Source organism: Styela clava, chromosome 4, assembly GCF_964204865.1.
Source record: "Styela clava chromosome 4, kaStyClav1.hap1.2, whole genome shotgun sequence".
NCBI lineage: Eukaryota > Metazoa > Chordata > Ascidiacea > Stolidobranchia > Styelidae > Styela > Styela clava.
In genome coordinates, this window is record NC_135253.1 from 12471442 (window position 1) to 12497211 (window position 25770).

Here is a 25770-nt window from a genome sequence, read left to right on the forward strand (position 1 = left end):
GGTTCCCCAAATTACCGAGCATACATCCTACAGCGCCTACGCTGCAGTGCGAATACCAACGCGACTACGAGACATTCCAAATCTTTGACGACGATGAAGAGAGATTGCGCTAACAAAAGTGTTCCGAACTTAATTTCTACCGCCATCGAGCGTCAGTATCAAGACGAACGACAACTTTGCGACTGCAAAATAGATCGATGAATTATTTTATATTTTGAACCCGCCTCGGTACAAGAAATAACAACACACAAGACGGAAATAAGGTTAGCTGCCGAATCTTCTAATAAGGTTTTTAAATATGAGACATAAAAGTACCACGTGGACAACCTCAGCTCGTAAAATGTGAAATAGAAAATAAGGTAAAAATACAACAACGATACATGAACGGTACGGTACACGGGTTTGTTAGTCGTTGGGTACACGTAATCTTATAAGAATAAGCAAAAATTAATCGAAGCAAATTTTCAGAAAATTTATCACAATTGCTCGAATTAAATCCGTGCCTACAAATACAGAAATTTGGCAACGAGGCAAACTGCCGTGGTAAAGTGCTTTATAGTCAAGGTCATTTTTTCCATCCAGTAAATAATATACGAAATTGACGAAAAAGCCGAAAAAATATGTTAGCAAAAAATAAAAAAATCATCACTTATCCGAAATAATAATTGACGCACATATTATATGTGATAATTTATGATTTATGTGTACGTACTACAAAATCAGTAAACACAAAACAAATTTTCGAATGAAGCTTACTAAATTCCAGAAACAAGCCAATGCGGGATAAGTAAGCGGTTGCTCTTGCGCTATTGCTATTTTATATCAATCACGTTCGCGGAATCTTTTCAACTTCTCACGGTTTCAATTCTCGAGGGGACGTTAGGTATTCCCCAAAACGCCAAGTTGGTCAAATTAAGAAAACATGTATTCATTAATAACAAGTAAGTGGGTTATTTTTTTATCCGTTGTTAAAGTGAAATGTTCTCTGTTATTACATTGGTTGCCTCTCGTGTACATCCGTGATTTACGACGTACAAGGGCGCAGCCAAGAAATTCACATTTCAAAAAAATCCGATACGCCATACCTCTGACGACATGAGGCGGCGAAATTCGGCGATCTCAATCAATGACGATATCAATTTCTCAATAACACGAGAGCAATGATCAAATATACTGATATGAAAGACAAAACAAAAAAAAGCATCATATCTCTTACGGTACCGGTGGTATCGATGGTCTGATCTGACCACGAGATCGTTGAAATGCGGACACGGAACCACGGTACGGTGTACATTTTTAATTTTAAAATGCATCATCGAACAAAAAATTTGAAGTCGTTTTATATTTGATTTATTATTTTATTTTGCTCACCTTATTGTGTATTTCACCTCATCATGCGGTTTGTTTGTAAACTCGTTGTTATTTCCAAATGATTCCGATGGAAGCTCATGAGCTTTTACTCTGTGACAGTGGCAGCAATTTGACTTGATGCTGCAAGGCACACAGAAGCTACTTTCACAAGGATTCCGAAATCTGCCTACGCAACTATTCATACAAGCTTCAAATTCTAAACATACTCCGCATCCCGGGCATTTTGTTAAAATTAGTTGATCGCTACTGCGAAAACGTGTATTCTGTTTAGATGCCATTTGCGGCAACCCATCATCGCTCCTCTGTCGAATCTCTGTCGTGGTATCTATGCAAGGCAACGAATGCGGACGCTGTTTGGTTTTAGAGACAACGTGCTCAGTGCCATTTATTGTCAGACTTCGAAATTTCACATTTTTGGAACGACTGTTTCGTCGCCTTCTTCTGACAAAATCTTCTAGAATAGAGTTGATGTAATTCTTATCGTATTTCTTATTGCTGGGTATTGCATGAGTCTGTTGTACATCTCGCACATACAAAAGTCTCGACATTTTTAACTCTCAATTACTGCTGCACTAATTGAAAAAGTTCATTCGCAATCACTTTAACGCCAAACACCTTATATATATCTCACTATCATTAAGTTTCTCCCGTGGAATGGCAAGATATAAAAACCGCGCTCCATCAACAAAATTAAGAGGATATCATAAACATACTAAAGGTTACGTGACCTTTCATGTTTAGACGCCAACCGTTGGCGACGTATGGTGTAAAATTGTCATATATATTTTCTGACGAAATGGCCGAGGCAAAGTAGCCTATCTTTGATTGAAAAATGCGCGACTTCCAAACCACTGGCATGCAATATCTAATTCATTCACAATGATAGTACTGTTTTGCAATTTGCGCAATGTCCCGAGCATCACATAGTGACCTCTCTCTATGATTGTTGATATATGAAACAGATTAACGCTCAACACGGCATTTATCTTTACACGGGTTACGTTTACATGTAAATGGATAATCCGCAGGAAATAGGTTCATTGCCGTAAACTTAAAACAACGCTTACGAAGGTAGTTTTTCGCCTGCGAAGGTTCATGCCATAATGAGCCTTTGGCGAACAATTACTGCAGCAACGGCACCAGGACCAGGCAAATATGTACCCCTTAGTAACACTGAACGCGGAAGTCAGTGCATTTTTCATACCCAAAAGCAATTTATGTTCTCTTCGAGAGAATATCAATTTATGATTATAAAGTTATAGTTAGACATGATATAATGTATATATATATGAAATATTCTTCGCAAACAAGTCTAACGCATTTTTGTCGCTACGTAACCCTGTAACCTTTGTACTAAATTAATCTCGCCACATAAAACCAGTCCAATTATATAAATATATACACATTATTAAAACATACAATATATAATTTTTCAAATGTTTGCAACTTCGGATACTAGTTGTGCATGTTGCAATTTACTGTTCAAGCAAAAGCAGTATTTTGCTAATTATATGGGGATTCTTTAAATACCTAACCGAAATGATATGGTCAAAATTGGTTACTCCCGTAGTATGTGTACAAGGTTAGGGTTAGGCTATAATTTTATTCCGATTTTTCTCATTTTAGTTCTATTACTAGTTCGGGGACAGTCTGTGTTAGCCGAGTGAATATACCGCATGTTCATAGGTTTCAGTCCCTTTACACAACTTGATATAGAATAGGAGAACAAAATTAGTTACCTTCATATTGACAAACATACTTCTGGAGCGCCCCTCTTGTGCTTTGAGGGGGAATTACAAATGAAAAAATTGCAGTTATTTTTGGGCGTGGTAAGTTGTATGTATTTGTCCATAGTCATTATAAAGTTTAATTCCAGATATCACTAACAATGAATCAGATAGCACTAATAGGAACCATATTGCTATGTTCTTTTTATATGGCTGACATCAGATACAATGCAGATGCATCCGCTCAAGGGTTATTGTGTAAATCGAATACAAAAATAATGTCCGGCGATAAAACGAGTTGCTCTAAGGACATTTTAGTATATTTATCACCTGCAACAAGGCCTTATTGTTGAAAACAGTTCATTGCATTCAGATTCACCTTTATCGCAAGAGTGATTATGACGTTTAACAATCAGGGTTAATGAGAAAAAAGTCGCATGGTTTTGAAGAAAACAATACTTGAGCATAATGAACGGAATGAACGGACATTTACAAAAGCCGGGATTAAAAACCTGAGAAATAAAGCGATATCCAATGTAAGAGCCATAGTCACCCGTGTTCTTTTTATATTCTAATATACCAGATTTATTTATTTATTTATATTGAAATTTATGTTGTGATAATCTCATTGATGATAATAAGACAAAATTAGGACGTAGCTCAAAAATAAAGACAAATTCTAATAAAGGACATATTTATTTTACAAGACCTAAGGCCTAAAAATAATAACAAATATTAAAAATAAGAAACATACGGTATATATATGATTAGCAACTTCTTATTGATGCTTTCTGCAGGCAGCATATGTATTGTATACAGGCGTACTTCCGCATGACAATGTACGTTTACCATTGATCCATAGACTAGATAATGGAGAATGTATATTCCAGCGAAATTCCATTGAATATCTCCTCCTATTCAAAATATTTGCGGAAGTCAATTGAAATTGATCTTTGATCGGGAGTCTACACTACATACAAAGGAATAGCAACACCGAACTGTTCAGGTTTTTGGAGGAAGTTATTTGCGGACTGAAGGATTCTGCAGAATTTGCAATATACAGGAACAAGCGCCATTGAATATGCAAAATTTGGGGTTTGTGAGTTACATGAATTTGTTTATAGTTATTATAATGCCCGATGCCATATGGTAGCATGAATACGGAAATAAAAAGAGCGGCTATCCTATTGGCGTGCTATTTTACCACAACCTCTTGAACGTTTGTTCTGAAGTTAGTCATGTATTGCTTTAAATAAAAATATGAATAATATAGCAATGCTGAAATATAAAAACAACTACAAAAAAGTAGAATTTTAGCGACACATTCTATCCCTAAATACTGTATATTTAGAATCGATTGGTTTATTAGCTATGAAGAGGATCGGTTTTTCACAGATTCAATTACAAAAGTAATAATGTAACAATGCGATCACTTTTATGTCCAATAAATCAGAATGAAATTATACCGAAAATGTAAATTGGGGTACTTTCTAACGGGTATTACGAAACGCATTTCTGTGGAGTATACACATATGCTGTGTGAATATTTAGCAACTGATAGATCACTGATCCACGTATAACTGAGGATGACTTTTCAGGAATGTTTGCCTCCGAGAAAAAAGCCTCACGCTCACTTCAAACAATAAAATGTTATCGATAATTTAGGTGTCCCAGCAAAATAAATATAATTAAATTAAATATTATAAATTTAGAGGGTGATAGATATTTTGCTATTAACGTTGAAAATATTTGTAGCCTATAAAAGTGCGGTATTCGATGACCATCTGCACTGGTATGTGAGCCAGATTTTTGATATTCAAATACACTTATTAATATGTCAGGGGAAAAAGTAGAAAGGGAGGGTATAATTTCTGAGGGCGTGTTTACCCCCTATAGGGGTAGAGGGGAATCACCGATTGGACCCTATATTTATGGACGTATACTCTGATAATTGTGATCCTTTAATTTTATTTAAAATAGTGAATAACTTTGTTACTGTGTATTTTATATTACAGACACTCAACACAATGCAGATGCCAAGACAAATTCAAATTGTATCAGATATATACCATACACATAACTTTTAGGTTGTAGATAGGCTACTTCCGCATGAGGTAGAGCACGCTTACCATTGTGATGATCTATATTCTATGTAATGGAGAGTTTCACACTTCAAAGAAATTCAAATAAATAATGTTTCTTATTCAAAACATTTTCGAACTCCCATTGTGCTGGTTTTGATGGGAAATTTGTCACTTACACAGAAACAGTCACATTTTTTCGCCTTTAAAGGAAGTTTGCGAAGTGAACTAAGGAAAAATACAATATACTTGCAATATGAAAAAAAGAAAGCGTTAAAGGCAACCGTGTATATAATACAGTACGCGTTGAATCAGTAGTTAATAGGGACGTGTACTGTACTGTAATAGGGGCTTGAAATACTGCCTAAAAGTAATGGCTCCAGCTGATGTCCCAAAAAACAGGATCGAACTGTTCTGTGGATGAAACTATCTATTGAGAAGATGGTATATGAAAAACACTATTTTTCTATGTGGGTTCAGAATATCACAGCAGGGAAACGAAAATACAAATGTCAATCGTCGTGCATTTTGTACAGCTATATTATCTCATACTTGGTGAAGGCAAACCGTGTTACATTGCGTCTGCTAAACGGAATCTAGAAGGAAATTCAGGCTAAAAGGATAGGATAAAATTTGCGCAATGCGTGCATATAGTTCGTATTTTTATGAAATATGAACAGAGAGATTGCATGAGTGCTAAAAGCCCCCGGAAGGGTGCTACATGCAAAAATGTCCGTAACCGCTTTTATAGATCTTCTAGTAGTTCTTCTGATTAAACCAAAACGGTAAACGAGTTTGAAATTCAAATATTCAATTTTATGTATTATAGAAATGTGTCATCTTGTTTGAATTCTTGTGATAAAATATTTTGGTAAATAAAAGTATAGAAGAATCTCTGATTGGCAATGGAGACAGATGATGAAGAGAAACAGCACTTTATTCAAGGTAAGAATTTCAAGGCAGAATCCCTATTCGGGTATACTACATTCGGTCCGTGGTCGGATGTTGCGATAATCAGCGATTACGTTTTTGATTTTTGTTTAAGGCCATAGACGACCACAGTAAATAGGTAACGTGAACCTCAGTTGACTAGCGTTATATTTTGCGTTCGAAAGTTATGTATCAGATTTATGTGAAGCGTGTTATGGTAATGAATCGCACGTATAACGACATAGATACATTTTATGAATGTGATCTTTTTAGAAACAGTGTCAATAGTGATAAAAAATGTAAACAAAAAGATTTTCTTGTTTTGTTGAATTCATTTATTATACAGAAGGGACCCAAAATTGATACCAATTTCTTATTTTCTTCACGAGACCAAATTGAAACGTGCTAAAAAGACATTGGTAATTACTGTAAAATGCAAAGAGATTGTAACGAACGAGATAGCTTGCTGCTGAACAACGGGCCGACTGTCGACTGTTTTCAGAAATAGATTGGGAAATTCTGTCCTATACTGCCTTAAAATCGTTTTTTTTCGAAAAGTAAAAATCAATTAATCAAAATATCAAAAAGATTTAATTGAAGTATTTTTGTCATCGCTTCAAAAAAAAATTAAATAAATCAAACTATTACTTTTTGACTCAAAAGTACTTAAACACTTTCAGACATTCCGGTCTCCGAAGTTGATATGGAAAATTCTTCATTCATAGAAGAGAAAAGTGTTGAAGCTGTAAACTTTGATAACGCCCAGGCAAGGTCTATTGACTGTCATGTTTTACCATCGTGTTCTTCTGATAACAAAGACAGAAAAGAAAATCAGTTAGCAGGGAAAGAAGTCAATTGCAGTAATATAACCGGTGAGTTATACATAAAAGAAAATAGAGTAAAAATGCAAAGATGAGGGTTGGGTTTATAGTTACTAGTTACGCATTTTATTTATTTTATTTTTTATTCTGATTCAAAGTTTTCAAACAAGTGTTTAGCAATGGATTTCATGCTATTTAAAACTGATCTTAAACTTATTGTCCGATGCTTGTACATTTCCTGATGAATTAGGTTTTAAATAATTTTTTTTGCTCGGATCAAATTGAGAAGTTTATACGTTTTACACCAGAACATAACGCAGCGGTTCCCAAAAGGTGTGCCGAGACGAGTTGCTATCAGAATTGTGTTAAACATAACTAGAATATGATTGAATATTTTGCATATTGTATTTACTATAAATGTTTTGTTGTTTCTTATTTTAAATGCCGTGTATATGAATCAATAAATTTATATCAAACTTTAAAAGGCATAAAGTACACATTAACGATCACAAAATTGAGTTTTATTTAAAAGCACATTTTTTCGTGTAAATGTGAGTTTTTTCCCTGATAATTTGGCGCCGCACGAAGAAAAAGTTTGGGAACCGCTGAAATAACGGATGGAAGGTGGAATTAGATAAATTCAAATCCCCTAATCTCTCTATTTTCAGAAACAAACATCGCTGGAAATGAAGTTGCGACATTGAATGTGGCAAGGGCAGACAAGATTGTAAATTATAACTATTACCTAGGTATGTAGATTTCATACAATGTATTGATTCACTCGCATAAAATCATATCGTACGAGATAATATTATAAAATAAGATTATAAACATTTTTTCCCTTTTTATGCCAAGAATTTCCCAATTTCCATCGATTATTCAGTATTGATCAAATGGCTACAAATCGACTGGTATAAAATTTAGCTCCTACATTACAAAATAGGGGGCAAATCACATTGCTGAAGTATGGAAGTAAAGCTTTTGGTTCTATCATCTAACGCGTCGTTTTCATATTTTAACAGGCGGAAAGCCCACGACAGAAGATGGAACAATTACAACAACTGAGACTGATGCTTGTCAGAGTCGTCTTGGCGACGGTTATCGAGGTACGTCAGTACAGGAACGCGTAGGCTATATTTTTTAGTTGGATAAAAACAGCTTTGCAAACATCACTCGTCTTCCTGGTGGTGTTTGAATCCGATCCAGCTCTACATTTCCTCTTCCGTACCAGAGTTAGTATAGTCGGGGTCTAAATTTCAAAATACTCATATCGTAGTCAAAATATCAAATATCAAATCAAATCGTAATAAGTTCAGCCAATTGGCAATTGCTTGAATTGGGATAAAACGTAGTACGTCACTATACAGCCCCCCTCCCAACTCCAAAAAAATAGAGATAAAAAACTTGTCCTGGGAGTTTAAAAATACGACTCCATTAAATATTGTCTCCAGGTTCATGTAAACCCTCCATGTACTTCCTATCTAAATCTTTACTTCGTGAACGCCGAAAAAACTAGAAAAAGTTACGGAAGTTTATTGTCACAAAACAAACAGACGTAGAACTGAACAGAAATGCAATTGATTTATGTTGTAACAATTATTAATGTTTCTCTGTATGATGCCATCGATATGTCTGCAAACTCCCTATGACATTTTTCGGACTCATTTGGTGTGTAACTTTACTAATTGTTTCGACCCGTTTGAACGCCGGCGTTGCTTCTACATATATATATACCGTAAACCGGTTTTTTAAAAGGGGTTGGTTACGCTGGAATAAAAAAAGGGCGTAAGTAAAAAAGCGATGCAGTGCGAAGCAGGGCATGTCTTCGAGTTTATAGAGGGATAAATTGCGTGTCTTTCATATAAGCAATGCGAAGCAATGTAGATGAAACTTCAGTGTTGGGTCTCCCTCGCCTCTTTTTGCCACACGTCGCTCGGAGTCCATTTTGCGTGTCCTGTTTTGAAATTTTCACTACTCGCCGATCTTTGCCATTTAGTCAATATAAGCACATCGTGCTGGACGATCTTCATTGATCAAGTTCGGCTGCAGTATTGCGGATAATGATTTTTTTAAGAGATCAACATACAACCATTCAGCAACCGTACAGGACATTCAGCTTATGCTGCTGTGGGATGGGGCAAAATAAACATTTATTAATTAACAGTGTATTGCTGGCATATACGGTACATATTGAATTGGTCATTTCAATATTACTGCAATAGCTTATTGGGTGTTTCAAAAGTATAACAGCCCAGAAGCTGCTATACATTCGAGTATCTTTTGTTTGATTATTTATTTTAAACCTTTTTAAAGGTTTGTTCGCTCTTCAGAATTCTTTATTTTGAATTTGTGTATATTATGGAGTATGTGGATAAACTATATATCTATTGTCAACCTCCAAACCGAGTGGTTAAAACACCAAGGCTTTCGCCACTGTCCACGTATATATTATGTCGTTGTGTCAAAGACAGGAAATTAACCCAATAATATCAGAAGGAAAGCATTACATATAGGTTCGGAAAAGTCATCAAAAAATATACCAATTCAATCATATTAGAAATTAGAATACACCAAGTTGATCAAGCTTATCGGGGTAAATAAGTGAAAGTGATATGAGATGGATCCCACCGGACTCATGTCGAATTCCGATTGATCCATTCAGACTCTGCTAAATTCATGTCTGCATATCAACGCAAAAAGTTTGCCTCAATCATAACGCATTAATTTCATTCTATTAAGGAAGCTTTCAACAAAAACGACAATATGAAAACGAAGCTTACGTTGTTCCAGAAGAAGTCATAACTAAATGTCCACAGTACACAGTTGTGCACGGAGGACAATACGGTGGGTTTCGACAATTTTGCTATTAAAAAATATAGTTATGTCTGATTTCTATAACAGATTTTGCGTTCTATTGTTTGCGAACATAGTTCTAAATAGACTCATTGTGTAGGGTATTCTCATGCAAACTGCAATTTGTGATGTGTGCATATAATGACTTTAAAAGCGCAACAAGAAGATTGCCAAGCAATACAGTTTCTATGTAGAGGCTCAACAGTCATTTATAGTTTGAACTCAATTAAAAAAATTTAAATACTGTTTCTACAGGTTTCGACTGTTTTCAATGTGGTAGATCACGTGAGTCCATTATTATTATTTGCAAACTATATCTTAACCGTATAACCAACAAATAGTTCCAAAACGCCATTTGTATATCTTCAGAGCCCAAGGGTGGCACGAGTTCGGATTTTCACGGATATGTCCGGATTTTTAAAATTGAAATTGGCTTACCAGAGAAAACCGAAAACATTAAAATACCATGGATTTCCGCTATTTATTGTTCTGCATTTAGAAATTTTTCTCAAATGAGGCTGTCTTCCTTAGCTGGGAATTGAGATGAGAGAGATGAGCAAAAGGCGTGGCTGAGGCGTTCAATCGTGACCGAATGAAATGTGTTCCCGCGAATTAAGATAAAACAGCTAAATATCGGTTCAATGGACCTTTCCCCGAGCATCGACTTCCTTGTTTACCAAGTGACATTGGCCAATCAGCAAGATGCAAAAAGTGACGTAACAATGCTCCCTGTTAGCATCCGCTCAGACACTTCTCTCACTCAGACAGATTTTCAAGCGTGGTCGTAAACATTACCTTGTTTTCGCGTTTTTGAACTCTATTCGTTAGTTTTCAGTTGTGTTTAGGAAACTTAAATATAAATCAGATAATTCAATGATCACTCCGTCTTTCTAGGAGTTTTAATTTAATTGCAGTAATAAAAAATTAGTGTAGAAATAGCTGTGATAGACTAGGCTGAAATTCTCTACCGTTACTTTTAAAAAACAGATTGTTGTATGCGATGAATCATAATGATGGTTTGGGACACATAACTCATTTTACAGGCGCAAACTTGCATAAGCATTCTTAAAATAGCCCCGACAATTTTGCAATGGTAAAGTATAGGACGAATTTTTCGGGGGTCAAAGGTCGGGGAAAGGTCCATAGGACTCAGAGTGAGAATGAAAAGGGAGAATTGATAGCCTTTAGAGACTCTTTGATATTTAGGTGCTGATAAATTTAGAATCGACTACAGTAGTTGCAGTTCGACATTAGTAAACAATTTTTTCTAACAACAGCAACAACCCACCTACGCAACAACTAGAATAACAATAATATAGCAAAACAATCCATAGGTTCGATCGGTGTAATATTAACCGAGAATGACGAAGCTAAAATGTTTTACACATATTACGAAATAAGAAACGTGTATGAAATGACGCACCAAAAATATGTCAATTTTACTCCACGTGAAAGCATCACCATTTCTTCGAATTAAACTCACTTTTAGACTGCCACTCTTGATTTTATTTTAACATTCTACGAGTAGGCCTACAGAGTGTATTATGATGAAAATATAAAATACTGACTAATCATTAATTTGATCCCACAATCAAAACTCTTGTACACTATTTATTTCTGGAAATCGTTGGCAACCCTGGCTAACTTAAAATTATGTTTGAGTGACGTGTTACCACTTTTGAAATTGTCTTGGACCCCCTCAAATCTCGTTTAAACCGGCATTCACTTATGCGTATAGTTTCAGTAGTTCATGGAATTTCACTAGTTGATTGTGTCTTTGCTCAAAGCTGCTTTGATTTTGAGTAGGTGGGTAGTGGGTTGGGTAAGTGATTGTGCTTTGAGCAAATTTTTATGGAAAAAAAATCCTTATGGTTACGCTAACATTGACCTTGATAAAAAAAAATTAATGTCAGAAGAAACCTCATCGACCAACAAATTTGGTCCTTTCGTTCTCACCGTTCCAAAATATATTTTATGGATGAATGATTATATTAAGTCATTGCTTAGAGGAAGTTTGGATGAAAATCTTACATTTATTTATACATTTATTCGTGAATAAAGACTAACTACTACCGATAATTATTTCTCCAAACGAACAGATTCGGATATCTTTGATAGCGAATAAGTCTGTAGAGAGATATTGTTAAATATCAGTGGCAAGTAGGCAAGGTAGTCTTGCTGGGAACAAAAGAAGGTATGACTAAGCGTCATATTACATCAAAATTGGGCTGACTGCGATCCTGCCGTAATGCGCCATTAAAATTTTGGAACAGGTTTAGCAACAGTTGGAAATTTAGTTGTTGCCCAAATCTTTGCTCAAAGTAAAGTTTCTTTCGTCCCTGCATAGGTGCGTATGTCAATGCTTTGAACAAATTCTAACAAATATTTTTTGTTATCAAACTCTTTAGAGAAATTTTGCTAAGGCAGATTTTGTCCATGTAAAAGTCGAGTAGGTCAGAAACAAATTTCAGACTTTCTGTAGTCGAACATAATTCGAATACCGATCTGTTCATGTACAGAAACTTTTTTGTCATAAAAAACAATGATAATTATTTTAATACGTTTTCACGCATTCCATAATACCTAAAATATTAATAAAACGTGTACCTAAACAACAAGAATTTCTTTTTTCAAGTCGATAGTTGTTCTCACTGTTTTTCTTTTTTCCTTCCTTTTATCACTATACAATTGTTATCTCGCTAACGTTCTGACTTGAACTGATGTTTGTTGAATGGTCGAGGCTCGGCTCGGTTGTTCGATCTCCGAATTTTTTGTTCCAGTACCACAGCATTTTTAACTCAAATTTTTTGGTCGACTACCGATTTGTTCGAGTGTCGAGTCGTTCGACCACCGAAGTATCGTTGTATTTCTCTTACTATACTTACTTTTCCAGTCATGAAATGCATGGCGTTTAACTTGATGCAACGAATAATCGGCACTTTGAGCTTCCTGTTTTTACAGGAAAGTATGCATCGGAATTCAAAAAAGTAGTCAACCAGAGAACAAGCAGAGAGTCTACTTGCAAGGTAACCGAATCATTCGCGGAACAAAATCTTAACGAACCTGCATGTGAGGTCAATCCTCAAATTGAGGAGCTGAAAAAATTTTATATTGGAGAGATGGAGCCAAAGAAAAATCAATACAGAAGGGGAACAAATTTTGATGTTACTTCGGAAGCCTCGTCTGAAGGAGAATATGTGTCACTCAAGGACATGTATAAGAGTTTCAACAATATTGAAAATCGACATGTTGTATTAGTTGGACATGCAGGTAGCGGTAAAACAGTATTTACGAAGCGACTGATTCAGTATACACTCAAAGCAAGTGGGCTGTGCGAGAAATGGTACAGGAAATCAATAATATTCCGAAAAGGAAGATTTAAACTCATTCACTTTATAAACATTCGTGACATTCGCGTCTCAGGATCTATCAGTCCACGTGAACTGCTATTCGATAACATCGTCACAGATTTGATGAGCGATAAGATAAAAGAACATGGATATAAATGGATTTTGCACAATCAGGAGAAAGTGATATTTTTCTTCGACGGTCTAGATCAAGCCACATGGTCTTTGCTTGGTAGTCATCCAAATATAGATCACAATACAAGAGCTAGTACACCAACCGTAATGTTCAACATTATCACTGGCCATCTTTTCCCCAGGGTACATATCGTATTGTCTTCCAGAGAGCACTGTATAGCGCCTCTTACCGGCAAACTTCGTCCACAGTCAATCTATGCCCTTGCAGGATTGGCCCAAAATGACGTAAAAAGGCTCTTCATCTCGATTCTAGGCGAAATCGGCCAGGAACAGTGGGATAAGATGTGCACACATTCCCCTGCTATCATAGCTCTCTGTTCCGCTCCTGCTTTTTTGATTTTTACAGCGATTGTTCAAAGTAAATATTCGGAAGATTCCCCGGATACAGTGACTGGGGTCATGTTACAGATTCTCCGTATTTTTATCAGATCCGATCATGTTCGAGTCACGAAAGAAAAACTGGAAAAAATTCACAGGTTGAAAAAAATTGCATTTTATGCCATGAAAGAAAAACGTGTTATTTTCACAAGAGAAGAATTGGAAGAAGTCGGTATAAATTCCAAAAGTATCGGAGATTTTATAATAAAGGTTCCAAACAAAAATTATATCAGTCAATGTCTACTCGATGGCGAATTCAGTTACTTCTTTTCTCATCAAACAATTCAAGAAATGCTTGCAGCTTTGTTCCTGTGTGAGGCTTCTACGTCAGAATTCGAAGGGTTCGTGAAAGAATCGCTTCATCTTAATCATTGGTCGGTTGTTCTTAGATTTACAAGCGGAATTATGCTTAATCTTTCCATAAAACTAGGCGGAGCTATTTCACTGGTGAAAAGTAAGTTATTTTAGAAAATCAATCATCTTGCTTGAATTACTAACTTTTGTCCATAAGATCATGTCTCAAATGGAACTGAGAACTTCAAATCGAATAGTAAATTATTCGAATCGGTTCAGATTCGTTAGATAATATGTTTTCAGTAATTTTTTTGTTCCTGTTGGACTCATCACAATAAAAAGTCACATACAATCAAATATCTTCCAAATATTCGAGATTCGATTGTGAAAAATATTCGATTCATCAAGTATTCGAAAATGTCCAGCCGTAGTCTCAAACTTGATAACATGCTTTTACATTATCTATCAAAACTATTATGTAAAATTATATGTAAAACTATATACCTAAAGTGAAAAATACTTTGTAACTTTCTTCTTCTAACTTTAGTTGACAATGGATTAGAAAAACGAAAAATTCTGAAAGATAGTTTACGCGAGAGATTGAGAAAAACAAAGGAACGAGAGAAGCCTTTTGAGATGATGGAATTGTTCGGAGTTCTTTATGAAGCGAATGATAGTGATTTTATTCGATCAAACGTTTGGGAAATTAATTTCGTGAACGCGGTCATCACCCCAAGTGGAATGCTAGCCATATCATCAGTTCTACGGCGATGTGAAAATCTCGATCTCATTCGATTTTCGGAATGCGGTTTCAAATCAGAAATACTTGAGATCATGTCTACTAATTTGGTGAATGTACATCTCCAGGTTCGATTGTAAATTGATTAAATTCAGACAAACTGAGATCATTTATATACAGGGTGATCAGACCAAGTATAGACAAATGTTTATTAAAATATCTACAATACAAATGTGAGAGAAAAATATATTTTGCACAAAATAGCATTATAAAGATAAATAATAGAATTCATTGTTATTTTTCGATATATCCTCCCTTTGCCTTCGCTACACGCCTCGATCTGATTTGAACTTGACTGCACGTGGCACGTATGGTTTCTTCTGAAATTTTGTCCCAACAAGTCATCAATCTATGCCTTAGAGCAGTTGTTCTCAAATCGAGTTACCCGCACCACTAGTGCTCCGTTTTTGGTGGACAGTAACGGGCGAGGGCGAGTCAAGCTCCAAACAGATCGGTAGGATATATCAAAAAATAATAATGAATTTTATTACTTAACTTTATATTGCTATTTTTCTGCAAAATCACCCTGCAAGGTAAAAATATTTAATTTTATTTTTGTATGCTTTAGTAGGTTAAAAAGTTTGTATCTCCAGGTTCGTTTGTAAATTAATTATATTCGGACAAACTGAGAATATTTATATATATACATATATATGTTAAAATGTTGCTTTTTATTTTTCTATACTTTGTTCAGGTTAAAATGTTTGAATTCGTACAAACTGGATCTGGACTGGATATTGACGGATTGAGCTACCTTGGATCTGTTCTGGGAGCTTGTCAATCAAACGAATTATTTTTAAACTTTGGATGCACTGGGACAGATTACAAAGAGCTTACTAAAAGCTTTAAAGAAGCAAAGGTAATGTACTAAAACAATTCAATTAAAGCATTCTCTTATAAAAGATTGTCAAATTTTTCAAAAATAAATTTCTAACAACAGTATGTGATTTTATGACTCAATCTATACAATGGAACGCAGTCAAGTCAAAACAAACGCTCAGAAATGATCAAAACAAATACTGCAACATCACGTTTATATCGCTCGAGTGTGGACTGATAGTGGTGCGTGAATTGTATCGAACCGATAAATTAATTCCATAGGACACATTATTTTTTTCCGGACGATGAAAACACGAAAAGTTTAACAAGAAAATATCACTTTTTCCATGCAAGGTGCATAAGGATTAATATCAATATTTTCAAAGGGAATCGCAAAATTAGGACAAGAAACGTATTTGAACTTCCGCCGCGACTCAGTCATGCACTTTGATATATTGGTGAACAATTTGTAATAATGGCAATGGGTGTTTCCGCGACTTTTCGATCGCAGGAAAATTCGTCCTGTTGCCGTTAAAAAATTTCTAATAGTTATTCAAGTGCATTTATGAGATTGAACTTACGTACATCAGTTTGACCTTGTCAAATTACCATTGTGTTTTAAACTATTTAAAACACTGGTTAACTAAAAAGTATTTATATTTCCCAACGATGGTCGATGCTAAACAATAGTAATAATGCTGTGATTACATCATATATATACCTACTAATACATACTTACCAATAAATAGCGTTTTCAACATTGAAAGTATATTTTGAGTAATAAAAGACTTTGAATTTGTTCAGATGCCGAATGTTCGAATTCAAAAATTCACATTCGAACCGACAGACGAAATGAACGGGCCATTGTTTTCTGCAATTGCTGAGTTTGCCGAAAATTACGCAGATGACGTCTTGGTCCCTTCTTTACTCAAATGTGCCGAAGAAGATATCGATGTAATTGGTGAAGGAATCGGATGCAAAAAAGCAAGTTTATTTGCCAAACATTTTTCTTACTTAATTTTTTTGCTATTAGCAGCAATACACTGCGGTAGCAATTTGCTATATATATATATAATATATTTTAAAATAAAAAAATGGGATTTTTCAGTAAAAAATTGACCGTAAACTGCATACTTTGTCGTTGCAACCTAAATTGTATATTGTGCTATACAAATAAGTTTCCATCCTTCTGTTTCTTTTTATAATTTATATTGATAACTATAGTGAAAATAAACCTCAAAATAAAATCTTTCTCTGTAGATGGTAATAGAACATGTGCAAATAGTGAATATGTCTACAGAACGAGCTAGAAAACTTGGAAAAACTTGCGCTAGCTTCCACGTCCAAGCAGTGGAATTGGATGCTGTTTTTATAACTGGAGAACATTTAGACATTGTAAAAGAGAATATTGGCGATGAAAAGGTATGAGTAAGCAGTACAGTATAAAATTTCAAGCTCTAAAATAGGCGCTCCAGAGGTATGTGCATCAAGATGGCGCACAACCTGACAACCCTAACCTGGTACACATACTATGTTCAGGTTGTGCGCCATCTTGGTGCACATACTTCGGGAGCACCCTAAAATAAAATACAAAATAGCTTTCGTTAAATTATACACATAGGCTATATTTTTTAAACATGTTTCTTTACCCTGATAATCAAAACGTTTTGCTTGATATAAAATCTCACATTTTGGGCTTGAATGACACGACTTTTTATATCTCCATCAATTAAAGACTTCTTCGTCAATCATTCATTACATTGAGTATATTTAATAAAAAACATAGCCTGCTTCGGTGAATATGTAATCAGCAAACGGAACTTTACCTGAAATCACGATCATACTCTATTTTATCAAACATGAGTGATTCAAAAGTATTGCTGTACACTAACATAAATAAATTTCTGTAACGTTTTGTCTGACCAAGGTCAGACTTCCTCGAACGTACATAGTTCAACTATAGGCTTGCACGTAATTTACGGATTTACGGAATTACGTAATTATTTGGAGTTACGGAAGGGAAGTTACGAATTACGTAAAGTCGTAATTATTGCATTGAAACGAGCTTTCTTCAAAGCAGTCAATTTCGTCGATTGCGAAAATGAAAGCTCAACAAGTAGAAGAAGTTAGAGTTCCGGTATTCGCAGCCGTTTTTCTCTCTCTTGTTACGTAGGTGAAGGAAGGCATGACGCGTTGCCATTTACTAACCTATTATCAACTTATCTGGCGTGGCCAATGTAAATTATTAACGTAGTTAATGGGGCAAGAACTGAGTAGGGCCGTTTGACGCCAACACACTTGGTTTTAACTTCTCCCGCAACTTAACCGTAGATAAGGGATAGAATTGCGTTGAGACCGATTGACGCCAACACACCTGGTTTCAACTTCTCTCGCATCTTATCTAGCATGGCCATGGCCAATGTACATATAACCGTAGATAGGGGGAAGAATTGTGTTAAGACAGATGGACGCTAACACGCCCGGTTTCAACTTCTTCGGGTGAAATGACTAATGAACGCAGGAGATCAATCTATCAAACATGGTCTATCAAACATTTGTATCCATTTTACTTTTATTTATTATTCACTTGTTCCAGTTTTCCGTTACTTATGGTATATATGTTCCGTTTCTATTTTATTCTATTTTATAGTCACGCGTTTGAATAGTGGGAATTCCCCACCAAGTGTGGATTAGCAATGCTTAACCATTCTTTATTGTTAATCTCAACACTTGATATATGAACATGGAATATCATATTATTTTTGGCTGTTTCATTTCAGACTTGGGGTATAAACAGGAAAATATCCATATCCTTTCAACACGACTATCTTGTGAAATTCAACGAAGAGCTTTCGCGACGAATTGGAACCAAATAAGCGAAAAGAGCGATTGATCACTCGCGCCAATACCTCGCCGTGATAATTAATGTCGCGCTTATCAAATAGCAATATGACGACAAAAGAGAGATTGCGTAATGAACCAAAACGACGGATTCCTCGTGGACCGTTGAAAATTTAACTGCTATCATATATAAATAAATATGAGCCTGTGTGTTTATTCTGTGCGAGATCCATTTTCTATTACAAAATCTTGATGTTCTGTTAACGGTTTTATCGTTATATATCAGTCCGGACTTGGCCTTGCTCATGATGTTTTTCACAATTCCTCTCAATATTTCGGCCATATATGATTAACTGTCTTACCAAATGCGGCAACTTATTTTGATTTATCGTCGACTTGAATACCACCGGCACTCGACCAAACTTTTGTCAATCTTGGCCGATAGGATCGCCGACTTGACCAAATAAATGTTGTGAGTGTAAAATAAATGTCACAAAATGCATTGTTTTGCGATATAACTTTGTATTTTTGGAGAAGGCATGTCATATAAGTTCGGTATTTAAATTATACGCAAATAAATAATATTTGATCTAAATTTATCGCGAATAATGTTATAAACATTCAGTCCGCGAAATGATTGAATGTAAAATGAAGCATGGTAATAGGAATATCGTCAATGAGTCGACATCAATAATCATTATTATAAAAATGCTAACAAGGCAGTAATGTCGGATAATGCAGAAAACGCTGCAAAAACAAGTCTTCGTCGCGAGGAAATCGTTGTTGGTTAATAAATTAAAAAACCCGTAATTTTTATTCAGTACTCAGGTGGTTTTAAAAAACTATCGTTTCCATAAATATCCGTATACCAGTGTCGGTAATGATAAAATAAAATTGATCGCATAAAAATGGGACGGTTAATTTGCGAAGGTGAAAAGAAAAACCAAAGCTAACACAAAAGATAAAAATCAGAATAAAATTAATTTGAATTCACTCCTTGATAGTTGGCTTTAACATCTGCCGCCGGCGTGTAGTACTGCCAAGAATAGGAAAACCCAACTTCAATGTCCCATTCGGAAAAAAAGTGGATTCAATTGGTTGTTACGATAGGTTTAAATGCGTGGAAAAATATCGCAATTACGGGGTCATTACGTAATTGATTTTGCCGTAATTACGGAATTGATTTTTGTCAATTACGTGCAAGCCTATTCAACTATAACAAAAAAGTAGTTGCATGCATAATTAATCAGTGATTGGTGGTTAACCTATCAGTGATTTGATTGGTTAGGGTATCAATCGGATTGGGGTTTGAAGTCAAAACTCAATCAGACGCTGATTTGTCATTATGACACAACGTGATATTGTTCTATGGAACAAGTTACTACTGCACGACAACCAAAATTTTGTTACTTTTTTAAAGAATATTTTTTTACGATTTTAAGATCCAAAAACTGATAGTACAAAGCCTTAAAGAAATAAGCTCGGCATTATTCGTTGCTCTCGCTGATTTTGTGAAATTCCACACGGAAGAACTGGAAATGGAACCGACAGTATGGAATGAAAGCGACATTGGAATCGTCAGCAGAGGAGAAAAATGCAAGAAAGTAAATTAAGTTAACTTGGATTTCAATTTAACAAAATCGCAGTTCAAACTTTTCTGCTCAAATTTCCAAGAGTTTCAGAAGGTCATACAAATTTTGATCGATTACAATCAGCGAGCACCTTTTTCTCAAATATGGCCTGTTTTTATTAAGGCGGATCACTGATCAATCACGAAAACTATTTATAGTATATATATATATTAAAACCTAGAAGAAGGATCATTCAACATATCCAATCTTTATTCTATTCTAAAATTACTGTTTAAATTATTTATGCTTGTTTTACAAAATTTCTAAGCTTTTATTTTGATCTTGACTAGATGCAAATCAGAGCTGTTAAAATAATCCATCACAGTATATCGATAAGTCGATGCGAACAGTTGGGAAATATCTGTTCCAAATATGATGTGGATGAAATACACATCTTCCGAGCCCGACTCGAATCTCAACATTTGCAAGTTTTCCTTGAATATGTGGAAGACGGAAAAGTAAGTTGAAATATTTGGGCTACATTTTTCAATTGATTAACCTAACTTTACATATCAGCATATTCTGAAAATCAGTGGTAAAAAATTCGATGCCGGTCGGGCCGATATTTTTGAAATCAGGTCAGACTGGTACTGTAAGATTCTGACCAGAGAACAGCCGGTAAACTTTAGTGCCTTTAGAATATATTTATGCGTTCTATTTGATATGATGTTGGTTTCCAAACGGGCGCTCCAGAAGTGTGTGTACCAATATGGAGGTAACTAATTTTGTTCGCCTACTTTACATCAAGTTGTATATAGAGACCGAAACTTATTGGACAGGGGATATATTAACTTGGCTAACACAGACAGTCTCCGAACTCGTAATTGAACTAAAATATTCTTAATTCAACCGGATAGCTAAAGAAAAATCGGAATAAAATTATGGCCTGACCCTAACCTGGTACATACACTACGGGAATGGCTACGTTCAAACGAGCCCTATCCTGTGTCCGACTAATCTGTTTAATCTATTTCAGTTTAATTCGTTGAGTATTGGTGACAACTACGAATTAGGAGACGAAGGTTTTGCTTTAGTTGGAGCTGTTGTTGTTAGATGTGAAGTTCGAAAGCTTCGCATGAGGGAATGCGATTTGAAAACCAGTGAAGTTAAAGCTTTTAGAGAAAACGTCAGTGATGCGACAGTAAGATATTATATATATATATACATCCACACCACCAGAGATATTTTAAAAAATAGAGCAGGGTGAGATATCGGGTTCGTAGAATTATTAGAAAATTTGAAAAATGAAACTAATAGACTTTTAACGGCGAGAAGAAAGCCGATAATCATATGGCGAACCATTTGATATCGATTGGTTCAATAGTTGCACAGAAAAGCGAGTTTGTCACAACAGCAACTTCAACCAGAAAAATTGAAAATTCTCAAGTTTTATGGACAAACAGGTCAAACGTCAAAACAGTTCTCCTTCGATTAAAAATACAGTAAAATATAATCGGGCCTCATTGGCCTCGAATAATTTGTGCGACATATAATATGCCTATATATAATACCAATATGACTATGCATTACGTTTTTTTAGGATATACATTTTTTATTTCAATTCTAGTTGGACAGTCTCGATGTGAGTTATAATGATAACTTGAATCCTTCAGTCTATTCTGAGATTGGCGTACTTGTAACACAGTGCCAACTTAAAAATCTTGCTATAAAAGATTGCTACCTGGAACCGAAGGGGATAAAAGCACTAAAAGACAATCTCGGCGATAACGTAGAGGTAAAATTCCATTTAGTAAAGTTTTAGAATATCACCGATGGAATCTATTTATCTAAAAACAAGAGAGCAATGTTCAAATATATAGACACGAAAGCCAAAACGGAGTACCAAAAAATTTTACAGTACCGGTCGTCAAACTACTACGGATATTTCTGACGAACGCCACGCGCTGCGCAATTTTTAATTTTTATTGTGTCTTTCCTCAAAACTTCCAAAAACAATTATTACCAACTGAAAATTGCAAGAGTGATATTTTCACAACAACAATAAGAACAACTACCGTGATTTAAAATGGAACAGCAAAATTTTAAGTGGATTAACTGGTCCCGTGGGAATCAGAGGATATTAGAAAAAAAATTAATAGCGATTTTAGCAATCGTTCGAATGCTAAAAATTTGAAATTGATTGGTCTATTCGGTAATAATAAAATAGTTTTTTTCCATAAAAACAACAATCCCAACTACAAGAGGGTCGCTAAATGATCGTTAAATCCACTTGTGTCTAACTAGCGAACAACGCAAAATTTGCGTTTCCGTTATCTGTACGATATCTGTATTCACTTAGTAGCGCAATTTCATTTACGGTAAATGATACCATTTTGATTAGAATCTTGTTTGAATATAATGGTATTTCTAGCATCTGGTACAAATGTCACTATTATTATTTTTTTGACTCGGTAGTTGGCGCACTGTTCACGCTCGACACCGCGGCACTGATCACACTGCATAATGTCATTATGTCCAGGGGAATTAATGGACTCCTCTCCATTTCAGGGTGGTTCAATAAAACACCTATAGTCGGCTACTTCCCTCTTCGAACTTTGTGCGTTTTAAGGAACTGGTGAACTTTTTCCGTATAGTCCTCTGTGATTTAGTAACGTTATTGTTTATTTCCTCCACCCAAATAAAGTATAAATTTATTTACAGTTTCAAACACTGGATTTTAGTGAAAATAAAGCCGACAAAATTGGCAAGGAAGGATTGTCAATGATTGGAGAAATCGTTCGCAAGTGTAAAGTTGAAAGTCTATTGATGAAAGATTGCAAATTCGATGAAGATCAGTTAGATACTTTCAAGGAAATGATTGGCGACATCGAATTTCATCACTAATATTTCTATAAGACTTAAAATTCTGTACTCTTGACCAAATCTTTGTTATTTTGTAGTATATATAGTGTTTTATTTTTCAATATTAATATTGACTAAAAATGTGACCACGAAAACATTATCGTTGAACGAATGGCCCGACAAGTTTAAACAGTCAATTTCGGAGATTTTAAAAGTTCGACTACGACCCCCATATCAATGGAAAAAAACAGAACCAGACTCCAGGTCCACAGATCTGGTTTTCTATGGAGATTTTCTAATTCGTAATTTTCCCAATCTGATTTTTGGCATTGAGCCGTCAGAGTGTACAAGATATAGAGAATTAAAGTTATTAAATTAAGTTATTAACACAAATTGAAATTTAAATAAGCACTGAAACAATATCAGTATATTGCTGTATTATTAGAATATTTTTTTTCTCAGTATACTCTTTAAATATTTGAGTTAGGATTATAATCAACACACCCCGTAGCTATATAAAATGACATAACATATGTTCAACGTAACCTTCATTACTTTCTCCTTCATCTTGTACTACGGCGCGTAGCATACTTTCGTGATATATAGCCTACTGTACTACGAAAAGAAGTGATTTTACAAATCGTGGCTTCTCGCATTTCTATAAGCCGAACTTTAAAACGTTTTTCTACCCTCAATTAAGCCTGCTCACGTTGCTAGGCTATTCATGCTATTTTTAAAAAAAGTTTTCTTATTTATGTTTCTTTATTCCGATTTCATACGAGTAGCGATATTATTTTTTATATCTTTAACAACATCATTGAACTTTTTTAACGATATTTTAGTAAATGTGGAAATAAAGAGACGATGTTTCTATGCATAATAATTATGAAGAATTATTTTTAACGATTGCAATAGACTAGAGGGAGAAAAGGAGACACAACCGTTTAAAAACTTTCGATTTGTCCACAATCCAGGTCCAAGCCTGACGAAAGTTGTACTACTTAGCCAGTCCTAGCTATAGCACGTGTAAGGTAGTCTGAATTCTGGTCACCGCCTTGATTTAAAAAAAATTGTACGATTTATGGACGAACTAATTTTTAGGGTGGTTGATTTTGTTCTGCATATGTACATGAGGGTTAGAGTGGCAGAATTAGAAAAGTAATCAAGCGTAACCGGTTAATTATAGCAGATATGTTATGCTTTAATTCAGGGCTCTTTAAACTGGGTGTTCCGACCCCCAGGTATGTCGTGGAAGGGTCCAAAGGTAAAAGTTTTTTTGACACTAACTTATGTTAAAACAAAATATCGAACAAATTTGGAAGTACCAGTACTGAGACCAACCATCACCGAAATAGAGCCGACATTCGATATTTCTGCGAGAATATGCAAGTGCAATGCTCAGTTTCCTTATTAATATTTTTTTTAATATTTTCTGTATTATTAAATTTTAATTTTTTTTTTAGTTTCTGGGGTCGGAGAAAAATTGGCCGTGCCGAGTGGGTCGTGATAAAAAAAAATTTGAGCAACACTGCTTTAATTCATACATCAGTCAGAGGTTTAAAATGAAATCTGATTTCATTTTTGTTGAGTTTATGCCTCTGTGTTGTAGTTCAATAACGGTTACTTTATTTCTGATAAAAATTTCGTTTTGCAACTTTTAAGCAATTTAACCCGAAGTCTTTTGTTAAAGGAACTGGACTGGCTTCAGAAACTTAAGAAGATGACAACTAAATCTATTCCAATTATAGAAATATATTATAAAGCTTTTCATGTTTTAAAACAACCATAAATAAAATATGATATAGGCGGCTCGTGGTCTTTCTTTTTCGTGTATATTATTAGGTCAAAGTGGGATGTTTAGCTGATATGTACAAGATTTTATAGAAGGCTTCTCTTTTGTTCAACACGAGTATTCACGTAATAGTTATTCAACGACTTGCGGATATCTTTACTTCGAAATATCAAAGCACTAGCTACAGAAAAAACAGAAATTTAGTCTAATTTTGCTGTAATTGTGGGTTCACAGTAGTTTCAATCATGCTCTACTCAATGGAGCTGTACAGCAAGCACTCTAGTGGTTGGTGGCTCTGATTGTCGAACTCACAGTGAATTAACGAACTTTTTGAAAGCTTTAAACATAATATTCCTCAAGTCCTAAAATATGCGGATCACCTTTATGGTAAATTTACGTTGACAGCATAGATAGGCTATTGAAAATAACGATTACATGAGTCTTAAATAGAAATCCGGACATTTTATGTTTTTCCATTGTAGTCGGGTAGAAACAAAGAAATTAATACGACGGTAATTGATGGATTTACGCAAATCTATTGTATGTCCATGAAAGTCAATCGGTATGACATGAATGTATTGTTTTTTAACAAAATATGTTCGGAAAATTGTATCTAATTCTTCGTATATATCATATCAGCTCTGGTTCTTTTTTCGATTTCATAATTTGTAAGAAATAACTTTCTCATTGCGCTTTTACCATGGAAAACGAAATTGTAAGTTGAGGCCTAAGATTCATAACATGTACGCTGGTATTTGAGCTTGATTTCGAAATATGGTCTCTGTGAACCATTCTCTGATACGTCATGATTCAAATTAGATGTACTCAAATTCTCATTATCCGTGGCGCTTTTCAAAAAAACCCAATACTTGTGGTCAATTGTTTCTCTAATTAAAATACCTAGTTGGGATTTTCACGCTATTCAATCAGATATTCCACTCGTCATCATATAAAATACTTGTTTTACAATTTCAATCATAATCTTGAGGTATAATACTAAATTTTTTGAAAATAAAATTCAATCTTTTTTTAATGTTTACCGACAGTTCCAAAAATATATCAACGACAAAGAGGCGCTAAATTCAACAG

The 25770-nt window shown here is 34.9% G+C and overlaps 1 protein-coding gene across 1 annotated transcript; it reads left to right on the plus strand.

Annotated features, from left to right (window-relative positions):
- Positions 1-6006: 6006 nt before the first annotated feature.
- On the plus strand, positions 6007-23781 carry LOC120325929 (uncharacterized). The gene is made up of 16 exons (XM_078112028.1): positions 6007-6124; positions 6790-6981; positions 7599-7679; positions 7953-8036; positions 9670-9774; positions 10039-10068; positions 12745-14157; positions 14545-14864; positions 15491-15655; positions 16420-16599; positions 16876-17037; positions 19899-20060; positions 20378-20545; positions 21064-21228; positions 21655-21822; positions 22749-23781. Exons 1-16 carry the CDS (start codon positions 6085-6087, stop codon positions 22929-22931), a joined length of 3618 nt encoding a protein of 1205 aa, XP_077968154.1. The 5' UTR covers positions 6007-6084; the 3' UTR covers positions 22932-23781.
- The last annotated feature ends 1989 nt before the right edge of the window (positions 23782-25770 follow it).